The 13,388-nt window shown below is 42.4% G+C and overlaps 1 protein-coding gene across 1 annotated transcript; it reads left to right on the plus strand.

The window, feature by feature from the left end:
• The first annotated feature begins 4,949 nt into the window (after window positions 1-4,949).
• Window positions 4,950-13,382, plus strand: ccdc177 (coiled-coil domain containing 177). The gene is made up of 3 exons (XM_050062686.1): window positions 4,950-5,150; window positions 5,878-9,239; window positions 12,250-13,382. The coding sequence occupies exon 2, from the start codon at window positions 5,890-5,892 to the stop codon at window positions 8,431-8,433; it is 2,544 nt and encodes an 847-aa protein (XP_049918643.1). The 5' UTR covers window positions 4,950-5,150; window positions 5,878-5,889; the 3' UTR covers window positions 8,434-9,239; window positions 12,250-13,382.
• The last annotated feature ends 6 nt before the right edge of the window (window positions 13,383-13,388 follow it).

Here is a 13,388-nt window from a genome sequence, read left to right on the forward strand (position 1 = left end):
GGCTGTACTATTGTTGTCGGTGAGATCAGTATGTTATATGAACATTATTCCTTAGTCTCTGTGACATATTCGGAGGATTTTACGACTATTTGCTTTATATTTCTTACATCCTTTAAGTAAAAGTAGCAATGCAGCAGCGTAGAGATACTCTGATACTCTGGTAAAAGGCACATGTTCAAAATGTTACTTTCAGGGTCCACGGTCATGGAAAACCTGGAAAAGTCTTGGAATTTCACAATCACATTTTCCAGGCCTTAAAAAAGTCATAGAATCATGGAATTTCGATCTGTTTAATGAAATTGTTACAGTAATCTCCCATGGATTACCTTCCACGTATTGTAACAGAAGGGCAAATGTATTTTCTTGAGCTGACGATGTAATGTGGCTCTAATATGCGACATGTGTGTGACAAGGTTTTGTTTTCCATCATGTACGTTTCTTCATTTTGTCTCCACTTGCTGTCCGTCCCTTTGTGTATGTCCACCAACCGGGCAAGTGGGTCAAGAAAAAAAAAATATTATGGTCCTTGAGAAGTCATGGAAAAGTTTCTAAAATGTGTGGGAACTCTGTACTTTATTAAAAGTACAAAAGTATCAGCGTCAAAATATACCTTACATACAAAAAGTGCAAGTACTTATTATGCAGCATTGCCAGTTTACATATGATTGGGTTACAGTTAATTGATGTATTAATGTAAATATTAAATGTTGCACCTGGTAAAAGTTGGGTTTATTTTTTACGATATATACTTTCAGGTAGCTTGTGAATTTCACCAAGGGATCAATAGTTTTATCTTAATCTATAAAAATACATTAGGATTTATTTAACTAGATTATGCAGTATAAATCTGAATTAGTAAAGTAACTAAAGGTGTTAAATAAATCTAGTGGAGTAAAAAATACAATATCTGCCTCTGAAATGTTGTGAAGTAGATAAAAAAAATACTTAAGCACGAGCACGTCAAAGTTGTACTTCATTACAGTACTTTAATAAATGTAAATATGTGGTCATATATAATAAACCTGAAGGTAACCAACTTAACAGGAGTCAAATTTTAAGGATCAAAGACACCAAACAAACATTGTCAAAAAATTGATCAGAGCCAAAGAAAAAACAGCTGACTGGTTTCTTTGAAGAATTTATTATGAAGTTGTCAGTTTTTTTCAAGACATTATGAACAAAATATTTACAATACAATCAAGTTTCAATGAAAAGTTTAAACATATTCATTTCTAAATGATTTACTGATCCACTGACTGCTTCTTGATCTATTTCAGTCATTTTTTATTTTGGGTTATTTTGTAGGGAAAATATAGATCATGTCTTGTTTGTAAAATACAAGTAAGCTGTTAACATATTACTTAAATAACGGTTTACTCTGCAATATGTTGGTTGTTGCTCCACCAGGGTCGAGAATAGGGTTTGTTGGATGTGTGCCACATTAAAGCTTTGTTAATTTAATCTCAAATAGATGTTAAAGTGCAAATATTCCTCCAGGTTAGGCTTAATAAGTTAAATACTGAAGTACATTTTTTTCCTGTCAAATAAACTGTATTTTTATCCTAAGTTACATTTAGAGTTATGTACAGTTCCACACAACAAATTCCTGTACACATATTACACTTAAAAATGTACCTGATTTTATTTCCTCATACTCAGCGTGAACGCTTTGGCACCTGTAGACTGGTTTCCATTACAAAACCAGTAGAGAAGGGAAAGCTCCGGGCCCTCACCACCAGCCGGGCATTGCAGTGGTCTCCATGACTGCACAGAGCAGCTCACCTCTCGATGAACCCCCAGTCCGGCTTTGGTGGTGGGGAGCATGCCCTACCAAAAACAAAAACACAAAAATTCTGTCGAGCATACCCCTGCACCAGTGAACTGTGCAGCGACCACACCATGCCCCGCTCCCCTTTGGCCCCCCTCCCAGACCCCATGCCCCCGGTTAACAAGCCAGCCAGCACGTTCCCTGTTGTCACTTGTTACCCGCTGTCCTCCTGATACGGCTCACGGGCGGGGCCAATTAAACTCGCACTGTTCCCCACACCGGGTCAGGAGTTTAGTGGGTCATCATCACTGTGATTTTCACCCAGAGTTATCTAATCCTGGTTCAATTGCTCTGACTGGACAGAACCAGACCAGGCGGTCTTAATAAAGTAGCTTTTAATGAGATTAATACATTTATTCATGTAGTGGTGGTGAAAGAAAATAGTCAAACAACAAATACCATTATTTTTACTTCTTCTACCACTTACAGTACCTACTAGAACAATATGTGTAGTATCACTGCTACTACTAATTCTGCTGCTAGTAAAAATTGTAGTAGTAGTGGTAGTAATAATTGTAGTTGTGGGTGTATTGTTGTAGTAGTAGTGAGTGTTGTCATACAGTAGTAGTAGAAGTCCTAGCACTAGTGGTAATGGGTGTAGTAGTAGTTGTGGGTGTTGTTATACAGTAGAAGTACTACTAGTACTAGCAGTATTAATGGGTGTTGTAGTTGTAGTACTACAGTAGTAGTAGTAATGGGTGTTGTTATAGAGTAGAAGTAGTAGTTGTGGTATTGTAGTAGTAGTAGTAGGTGTTAGTCATGAGAGTTGTTATGAAGTAGTAGTTGTAGTAGTGGTACTAGTAGTAGTAGCACTGTAGTAGTAGTTGATGTTAGAGCAGCAATTGAATATTGTTTGACTAAAAATGTTTGGTCTCTCTTGAAAGGTGGATCTCAGTCTTAAGGAGACTACCTGATTACATATAGAATTTAAGTAAAGATGTATATAGGCCTTATATGTGTGTATATCAGAGGCATCAGCTGTGATCATGAAGGTGAATTCTCACCAGCTCTGTTGTTGCTGCCCTGTCTGTGACCCTGACCTTTCACCTTGAACAAAATCTCCTGCTCAAGGAAATAACACAGCCATGTCCCAGTGTTGGTTTCCATTAAATAACTCAGTCTTTTCCAGTTTATTCCTGTAACGAGTCACTGGGGCTGTATTAGTCCTCTGGAAGCTTCATAAGTCTGAACTCTTACAATGTTATAAAAAAACATGGAAGTCAGAGTGAGTAAAAAAACCCCAACTGTAGTCAGAAGAAAGAAACTGGCATCCGTACGTTATGTGGAGGCTGTTGTACGAACTAAGAATAAATGACAATATGGTGAAACACAGTGGTAATAATATGAAATATATCTTCATAAGAGAAGTGACAATTGTTGATAAATGCTGTACATTAAATAACACTTAAATGTGCTTACACCTGCCTAATGGTGTGTTATAAACATTGCCTAAAAAAGTCCACTATAAAGTCCACACTATGTTTTCGGTGTCTCCATGTAACATTCATCATCACAGATAAGAGAGCTAATAGATATAATTGTTTTTTTACTACATGTTAAAGGGGCTCAATGTGAAGAGCATTCAGAGCATCTGAGTTGTCTGCACACGGTTCTCAGCGTGGACGTGGCTGAGCTGACAGTGAGCAGCTAACAGTGCTAACCCCATAAACGGCGGTAAACCATGATGTTGTCCCAATATTAGCTGTAACCATCATATGAGCGCAGTGTAAAGGGGCAGCAAAAGGCTAGCCAGTTAGCTGACAGCTGAAGAATGATATGATACCAATGCATGTTTTTTTTTTTTAAATATATTAAACTACCAGATAGTATATAAAACAATTCAAACCAGCTCTCAAACTACAATAAACAACAGTAAAATGGTAATTGCACATGAATGCATCAGTAATCATAATGCAATATAACCATATGTAATAAGAAAGAGCTTGGTGTATATATGCGTATGTGTACATGGAAGGGAGCTAAGCCATAGATTCTTTAAGGGCCATTAATATAATTATTAATATTATATTTCCATTTCAAATAATGCTTTTCTATGCTGCCCAGCAGAGAGAAGGATACCCGTTTATATGCTGCCACCCAATCAGGCAGGTTGTACCAGTCTGTGATTGAAGGTGCATGAGCTGATTTCCATTGTTGAACAAGCAGTCTCCCTCCCAGCATAATATTAGTGTGGACCCAGTCAATATAGATAGAGGGAATTGTATGTACACTCCATATTTCATATTTATTCAAAGGAGCCTACAGTGTGCTGATAATAATTGTACTTAAATAACATTTTAAATGCATACTTTTTAATTTCCAGTCTGGTATTAATACTTTTAGTCAAGTAAATGATCTGAATACTTTTTCTACACATGATGAGTTTTATTGATGCTGATTGGCTGCTGACCTTCCTTTGTCTGCTGAGAACCCCAAAGCATGAATCTGTGATATTACAGGGACCTCTAGTGGCTGTTGTCAGTAATTACAGTACATGTAATTTACTCATGACCAGATGGCAGCTGCTACATGCGGTGATGAGACTTTTGATAAACCAGCGTGCACAGATTAACCATCTATTTTTAGACAGGGTCGTCGTTCATACAATAGATTTTATTTTACTTTTTAAAGTTTTGTGTAGGTTTGTGCACAAAACATTATAAAGCTGTAAATAATGTAGGAAACATTATTATAAAGACACTTCCCTTCTTTAGGTGTGTACATCTCTGTGGTAGAAAAACAGGCCTACAGAAGGAACTTTGCTCAAGGCTCCACACACGCAGCACCATTAGTGCCATGTTTTGTTACATGTTAAAAGCATGTAATTTCAGTGTGGAGGCGCTTCGTAAATTGCACCGTATTTTTAGCCTATTTGCCACAAGCAGGCGGAGCTAAGGAGGCTGAGATGGAGGGATGCTGCTGAATAGCAGGTGGAGACCGCGGATGTTTACGGGATGCACTTTACTGAGGGAGGATCAGAGGAGGCTGGATAGATTTTTCTCGATTTGAAAAGTCCGTTGCACTTTGTGGACGGTTTTATATGTATTTCTAATCTGTGAGGGCTGAGATCGACTCCACGCTGCTCAGCAGACCGGCAGGGACTAGCTGTGAAAGGCGCTGCTCAGCAGACCGGCAGGGACTAGCTGTGAAAGGCTCCGTCTGTCTGTCGTGTCCTGGAGGTTGCGACGATGTGAAGCTCCATCGTTGGGTCGACGGCCGCAGCCTTTTCCCTGAAGCTTGATATTATGCAGGGAACAAGGGGCACTGGAAGGATTAAAGGGGAACAAAGCACCGGTTTAGAAAACGTTTTACAAACTGGCAGGTAAGAGGGTGTTAATGTGGTGCGCCACCGCATGAATACAACCATTTAACGGGATGAAAAAACTGAAATATAGTAAATATTGTCTTTGTAACACAACAGCAAACAGAAGCTAAACATCCCTAACACGATCTGTATTTAGGATTTGACCCTGAGCCGTTTGTAAAGTGAAAGTGTTGATACCTTCTGTGCTGCTGGTACAGAAAAGTCTAGGCCTGTACTGATTGTAAGGTGTGAGACCATGATTGTGAGCTGTGTCCAGTGCTTGTTTACCAGACAGAATCTCTTGTTTTAAACCAAACTGGTTACTAATATATATGTTGCAGGACCTGGTTTGATTCCAAAGATATTTTTAGGTTGATTGTGTGAAGTGGAGTGAAAAATATTGCTATGAGTAATCAAATTCTCCCAGCCTAGTAACTCTGCCAAAAATAGACTCTCTATTAAAGGACTCTGGTGTTTTTTCGTGTGTTATGTCACTTCCCTGAAGGGGAAATGTCTCATCTGGTGTAAAAATCAGTGCATGAATATGTGCTCATGCATGCATGCATCTCTGAACCTGCGTTATGACCCTCCCCCACAGACTGCATCTCTCTTAAGCTCTGTACTGAATTCCATAATCCTCTAATTGAAACCTCTTCCCACTGTTTTATCCACTTCCTCTTTCATATCATATAACCCCCCCTCCCTGTGTCGACCCCTGCCCCCCCTCCCTCTTCTCCGCCTGCAGTATTAGCCAACTATGGTCGACCCCTCGGAGGCTGAGGAGCAGAGCAAGTGTAAAGGCCCACAGCTCGACACGCCAGCTGTGGCCACTGAAGCCCCTCGACTGCCAGAACAGGCCGATGGTACGACGACAGAGGAGGACGGGGATGCCGGTTTCGAGACGCCCCCCACCGGCAGTTCTGAGCCGAGTCCCTGCCACACTGCAACCCCGGGCCCAGACACCGCCTCTCAGGGGGTCCCACCTGAGCAACCACAGACTCAGACTGATACGTCGCCAAAATTGCACCTGGACCTGTACAACTTTGACTCACCAGCTGCAGAGGGCAGCCGCTATGTGTTAACAAGCCCTCACTCTCTGGAGGCGTGTGCTCGATGTGGGGTCAAACCAGTGGAACTCCTGCCCCGCCCGCTGGCTGACTTCGCCCGGGAGGCTCCTGGTCGCTCCATGCGTGTTGCGACAGGCCTGTTTGAAGTCTACGAGAGGGACAGACACGCGAAACTGAGGCAGTGCAGGGAGGAGAGGGAGAGGATAGTCAGAGAGGAGAAAAGGAGGATTCTGCAGGCGACAGTCAATACCAGCAGCAGTGCGTCAGCCTCCTCTGTGGAGCAGCAGCACAAAGCGTCCTCTGGCTCCGCTCAGCCTCCTAAATCTGGGCCGGTGACCTCCAGCTCAGCCCCTGATTTTGGAGCATCTTCTAGAGCTGCAGCATCAGGTCCGACCTCTAAAACAGGTACATCTATTTTATCTAAAGCTCCGACCACGAGCACCTCCCCTAAAACTGCCCATGCAGCATCTACTCCGTCCTCAAGAACTGGTTCTACAACATCTACACCGTCTCCCAGGGGTGGTTTCCAAGGAAAGCATCTTCTGTCCTCTTCATCTGAACAAGTGAAAACTACACGGCCGCTCTCCTCTGGCCCTCCACCAGTAATCAGGAAGTCATCAGGCGGTAAATCCTCAAACACTTTCCCCAGATCGACACCCAAACCCCCCGCCTTCCCCAGAGCCAACTCCACATTAACATCATCAGTGACAAAGCCTGCAGTTCAGAGCCCCGGGACGCCTCTGAACGGCGTAACAGGAACACCATTCTCTCAGCACAATGGACATCTTGGCTTTCACTCCAAGGTGCGAGGAAAAAGCCATTCATTGGAGTCCTTACAGCGGAGGATGGATCCGGTCTGCTCCTCCACCTCCACCACCACGACTACTACTACATGCACCTCATCAGAGTCAGGTGCTTCATCTTCTTACAGCTGGGACGGTCCACGAGATCACTGGGCTAAAGTCTCCAGTCCTCGAGCTCGCACTATGGCCACTTTCAACTCCCTGATGGGCCGCAGCCTCAGCCTTGGCGACCTGAGCCACTCTATTCAGACAACACAGAAGGTGGAGCGCATAGTGAAGGAGGTGAAGCGTCGAGGCCTGAAGGCTGTGTCTGAGCGCGACCGCAAGATTGCAGCTCTGATGCTTGCCAGATACCAGGAGGAAGACATCATGAGTCAGACCCGTTACGTGGCTCACCTTCAGTGGGATAGTGAACGCAGAATGGAGGAGCTACGCCGAGAGCAGGAGGAGAGAGAGAAGCAGCGTGCCGTGCTTCAGTGCCAGCGGGTGTGGCAGACCCAGGTATCGATTCGCCAGCGTAGACTCAGCCAGCAGGAGCGACAGTCAGCAGCTGCCAAAATGAGACAGGCTGAGGAGAGTGAGGAGCGATGGAGGGAGCTCGCAGAGCAGCAGGAACGCAACCGTCTGCTGAGGTTACAGCAGGCAGCACGAGAGGAGAAACATAAGAAAGCTCTGCAGGAGCAGAACCTGAAGGCCCTGGAGGAGGAGAGGGCAGCCATGCTGGAGCAGGAGAGGCTGCTGCTGAAAGAGAAGCTCACTATGGCTGAGCTGAAGAGGCAAGAGAGGGAGCATCAGGCCCAGGAAGATAGACGAGGTCTGAACAAAGCAGAGAAGAGACGTCACGCCGCCCTCATACAGGAGATCGCCCGCAGAGAGCAGGAGGAGAGGGAGGAGGCCAGGAGGGCAGCAGAGGAGAAGCTCAGCCGTTCTCTGGAGAATTATGAACAGATTGTTGAGCGTCGAGGGCAAGAGCTGAAAGAAAAGGCCAAGCGTGAGGAGCAGCAGATCCTGAAAGCACGCAAGGCAGCAGAGAAGCGTGAGAGACAGCAGCAGCAACTTCTAGAAGCTCGTGTGAAGGAGGCGGAAAAACGAGCCCAGCAGGCAGCTGTAGTGGCCGAGGAGAGGGCCAAAGAAAAAGCTCAGCGGGCCGTCCAGAGCCGACTGGAAAAGGAGAAACTCCAAAAGCTCAACAGGCAGCGAGTTGAGGAGGAGGAGAGGCAGAGACGTCTGGAGCTGCTGCAGTCCATTGAAAGGAAGCTGGAGAAGAGCGAGCAGATCTTTAAAGAGAAGAGGGCAGTGCTGGAGAGTGCTCGCTCTGTGGCCCGAGCCTCCTTTCATGTACGAGACAAAGTGCGAGAGGAGACCAACATGCGTACGTTTGATAAAATGGCTCTTGAAGCTCAACTCAAAGCCAGTCTAGATGAGAAATAAACTCCTGGTTTTGTTGTGGACCCCTCACTTCTGGTCATGTGCTCGGCTCTCGCCTTCATTATGGCCCTCATCACTCAACAGCTTCTTCCTATTAAAACCCAGCGTGTTATTTTTCCTTACATATCATAACCATCAGCTGGTTTGATTAGATTTTTGACCATCTGTTTTTTCATTATAGATCCTATCAAAGCAAACCAAATCATTTTTTATCATGGATGCAACGAGACTATGAACTTTATCAGCTGTTATAGTTTAACAGTAAAGCCTGTGTGGGACGTACAGTGGACTTCATATTAGATGAGAGTTTGGAGCAACACAGCCCCTCCTCTTCTCCCGGCCTCTTTGCCCTCTGTTCCTTATATCTCAGCTACTGGACTGAAAGCTGTGCGGGAATGAAAAGAGTCATTGTTTACCAGGAAGCACAACTCCATGACAACTGCAGAGGCTTTTAAAGGAGCACTCCTGTGAGGGAAAATTAAGCGCAAATGGTTCTAGACCCCCAAAGCAACCGAGGGATCCTTTTGTCCACGCACTGTGACACAGCTACATATAGCATGGAAATAAAGCCCTGGGCTGGACACTTGTCTGTACCTAACCGCTGACAATGCAGCACAGGAGGGCCGTGTGCACGAGCCTCATGCTGATGAAGCATCGGAGGACGCAGATTCCTGCAGCAAGGGCTGTTCTTTCCTCCCTCTTCCTCCCCTCAAGGACTCCCTCTGTCTCTCCTCTTCATGTCAGATCACAGTAAACAGTGAAGCACTCTGAGAGACAGCCACCTCTTGACTTCCCGTCAAGGTCAACAGGTATGAGTTTTTATGGCTCTCACGGATTATGCAATGCTTTCTATTTTGCCACATGCTGTTGCCTTTCAGCCCTTGCAATTAAAAACAAACAAACAACAACCCTTGATCACACTGACCACAGCTTGACAGTGCAGAGAGAGAAAAAAATGGATCTACTCATGAGCCGACATGCAAGCCAACAACAGGCTTTAAAGGCCTCTGGCTGCGCTAATCCTACAATCTCTCAGATTAAAAGAAAAGGGAGATACACATGGGTTTCAGCCCTCAGATGTAGGCGTTGCCATAGCGATAGATATCAGGATGGAGCAGCGAGAGTGAATGACTGAGCAGGGAGAGTGCGTGGGAAAGTGAGGGGGCTGCCTGTGGGGAGCTACCTCTCTGCTGGCTCGGCTCATTCTGGTCGATTCTTTGGAAAAACACGCCATCACTTTGTCGTATTAACATCTGTGTTAGGCCAGGGAATTACTGCAGCATTCCTCCTCCTCATTCGCTCAGGGAGAAATCCTTTAAAACCTTCACCTACACAGTCTGTCAGTTCCTGCAGCACATCTGTGACCAGGAAGTAGACTGCCCCAAACCTACTAATGTCCCTAACTACTGAGATAAAAGCCTGACTGAATTTGAAATGCAGCATTAGACCAGTAGAGGACAGACAGGCTTACGGCCCCGACTGAGCCACGCTGTTCCCACCAGATAATCACACAGAGGTGATGTAAGGTTAGAGGGATGAGACGGCAGATTTATTGGTGCTTATGTTGGTGACTGAAAAGATGAGGTCGCCATTCTAGAAAAGGATTTATTATAATGCACTAACATAAAAGTGGCAGTAGACACCTCTCACATTTATGGGTACAGTTTCATTCTGAATTAACCTTTGAAAACCTGAGGAAACTGGCTTGATTTCGTTTAAAAAAAACGGGAAGAACGAGCAACGAAAGAAGAAATGACCCCCAAAATTTGCAAGAAATTAGTAAAGAGAAAATAAAATATTAAAAAAAAAGAAAGGAGGAAAGTTAAAAACAAAGACATGACCTGAAAATAGTGCTTAAGATTATAATAACTCTGTAACATAATTTTAATATAATTATAATAGTTTTTCCCCAGCACTTTTTTCCCTAGTTTTTTTTAAAAATAAGTTTCTCAATCTCATTTTTTCTTTTTGCAATTTGTGAGACATCTCCTACCGAGTTGTTTATTACCTTTTCCCCCATGTTTTTGAAATAAATCGCACCAATTTGCTCAGTGATATCAAAGCGTTCATTAGTAACACATCAGTAGAACAGAGAAGTGAGAGGAAAAGATAACCTGCAGACTTTTAGATGAATTAATGACAGAAAATCTGATTTTAACTTCCTGTCTTCCTGCGTGGATTTCATAGCTACTAAACAACTACATCAAAGACATGTTAAGAGTGGCATTTGATATCTTTGTGTATCAGAGCTGGGTTCAAAATACATAGTAGTACAGTAGTAGTACAGTTCGAAGAAAGAAATTCAACATTTTAAATTAGTGAAGCTCATGTATATGTCGGTAGTTTTGACGCGTTGGTTTCTGATTCTTAAGATTTGAGAAAATATGGCAGACCCTTTTGAATGATGTTAAAATTAGTCTCTACATTCTAATAGATTAATAATATATATCATAATGATCATTGTTATCATTATAAAATAGATTATTTCTCTTCTCTCTTCTAAGTATATTATTTATCCAGTCAATAATTCTGGCTCAACCCGCACTTACTGTGTAATGTAGTTTAATTTTACATTTAGTAAATTGATTTTGCAGTAAACAACAAGAGGCCAGCTCATCCTCAAGTGGCTCGTTGCTTTTATATTGTCTTTATATGACACTTATCATCTGATCTTAAATCCTCAGAGTCCTTAATTTTCATTTATGTATATATGTTTTATCTATTCAGTCAAATCTGACCAAACCGACAGTGCTGTTATTGGAACTCAACATATCCACAGGCACCTGGTAGCTACACATTCTTATACCCATAATAGTAATTTAGTGTCCACAGCGGTACAACTAAACACCACATTGTTACAGTTCAACAGATTTATTACAAACAAAAAAGCCTGCCCAAGACTGAAAGCTTTCAACCTAATTGTTGACCCTAGTGTGTTCACATGACACAGGCATAACCTCGGTGATTTAGGTACCGTCCTACCCAACCACCTCCCTATGTGATCCACAACTTCTTCCCAAAATAGGTTAACCAGTTTACATTCCCAGATTGCATGTAGAAATGTTCCTGTTTCTGACATTTCCAATATTAATTATTAATTAACTGCATAAATTATTAATTTATACTGAATACATTTTCCTTTTGCCTCCTTTATATATTTCCCAGTATTTGATAGAACCATATCACAAGTGCACACGTTAGTTTCCTGTACAAACATGATACTAACTCATCTTTTTAGATTTTGGAGGCTCGTGATAATAATGTTTCTAAACAACAAATACATATAGAATGTGCCAGTGGATGAAGTAACTCAGTACATTTACTCTGGTATGTACTTTACTTGAGTATTTAAATTTTTGCTACTTTATACTTCACAAGTTACCCAGAAGTGTATATATAGTGAAAAATAAGCCCAACCTTTACCAGCTGCAACAATAAATAATAATATACACATGAACGCATCAGCAGTTAGAATCCTTACTTTTTTGTACTTTATTTCATGCTAATACTTTCATACATTATCTCATGCTTTCATACACACAAACAAACGAGCAGTTATAGACGTCAATATATACGTTAATAAACATTTAAAACATTTTTGTATGTGCTGATATCTCCACACTAGTGTGTTATACAGGATCTACTAAGTGCTTTTAAACTACCCTTACTGCTTGATAGGGGGTTGTTAGAATAAAGTGTTTGAGAGTGTATGTGACAGAAAAATTGAGAAGCAGAAATACCTGCTGTATTGAAGTAAATGGACTCCAACTGTTCTGTTTAATACTTACATTAATCACACTCTTCTTTTATTTCCTGCAGGTCCTGTTGATGAACGAGAGCTGGTGATAACCTGCAATCCTTTTCTTCCCACACTGAACTTTGTCAAAGTGCAAAACCCAACAAGTCCCTCCTCTGATGGAAATGCATCCATATCAAGAGTTTTGTTTTTCATTTTTCCATATGTTAAACTAGTAATGGTGCCATCTGTCGTGCTGCTGAGAACAGGAACCCAGATATGAACCTACAGCTTTTTACCTGCATAAATGAAGTGACTAGACAAGGTTCAAACACAGCTTTATTAGCATCAAGGCATGTTGTTCAGTCCATCGTATGTTCCCTCTTACCTTAACCCGACATGTGGGCTTCTTTTCTGTGTCATTTCTGGTGTTAAGTTATCATTTGTATATTATCATAAAATGCTTGCGTCAGTGAATTGCATTGAGTTGCTTCGTCGAGGACAGATTTTTCAGATGCAGCAATAATGAAATGGTCAGTGGTCGACAACAGACGTCTGTGAGTTCATTGTTTTCATAAAACCTCTGTGAAAGTGAAGGACACAATCTGTGCATACAGTCAAAACCAGAACAATAAAAACAAACATTTTACAAGATGGATTTGCATTGTCTGTGCTATCTGCTAAATACTTGTTAATCTCATGTAGTGGTATTTATTTTAGAGAATGGTGAAAACACTAGAAACTCAAAGTACAAGGCTACAGTCACACACTGCAGAGTGGTTGTCGTTAAATCATTATGATCTATGACATGTTAACTGTTACTGTGTTTCTTAGGCCCAATCCCATTTCATATTTCTACCCCTACCCCTTGTTTTCAAGTGCCACCTTGCCCCCTGGAACAGAGTTACAAGATGTAGTGGTTGAAAACTTTACAACCCTCCAAGACCCTCTAAAGGTATGCTTGCGTTCACATAAACAGATGCGATGAGTGTTGCCAGGCATTGCTAATATGCCGTCTTCTGCAGTAGTGATTTCTCTTGCATGGGCTACAAGCAGTCTTTTGCAGTTGTAAGGATGCTTGCAGTTTGTTCACAACAAGCAGGGCTTTGAAGGCTAACTTAAGCAACTCACTCTCCTTCCCTGCCAGTCTGCACTGATAGAGGAGCGGTACCAAGTCGAGGAACAGAGGGGTAAGGGCTCTGCAGTAGGGGTCAGGGGTGTA

This window comes from Epinephelus moara, chromosome 14 (genome assembly GCF_006386435.1).
Source record: "Epinephelus moara isolate mb chromosome 14, YSFRI_EMoa_1.0, whole genome shotgun sequence".
NCBI classification, from domain to species: Eukaryota; Metazoa; Chordata; class Actinopteri; order Perciformes; family Serranidae; genus Epinephelus; species Epinephelus moara.

Coding starts and splice junctions, on each gene's coding strand:
- ccdc177 (XM_050062686.1), top strand. CDS start 5,890: ATGGTCGACCCCTCGGAGGCTGAGGAGCAGAGCAAGTGTAAAGGCCCA.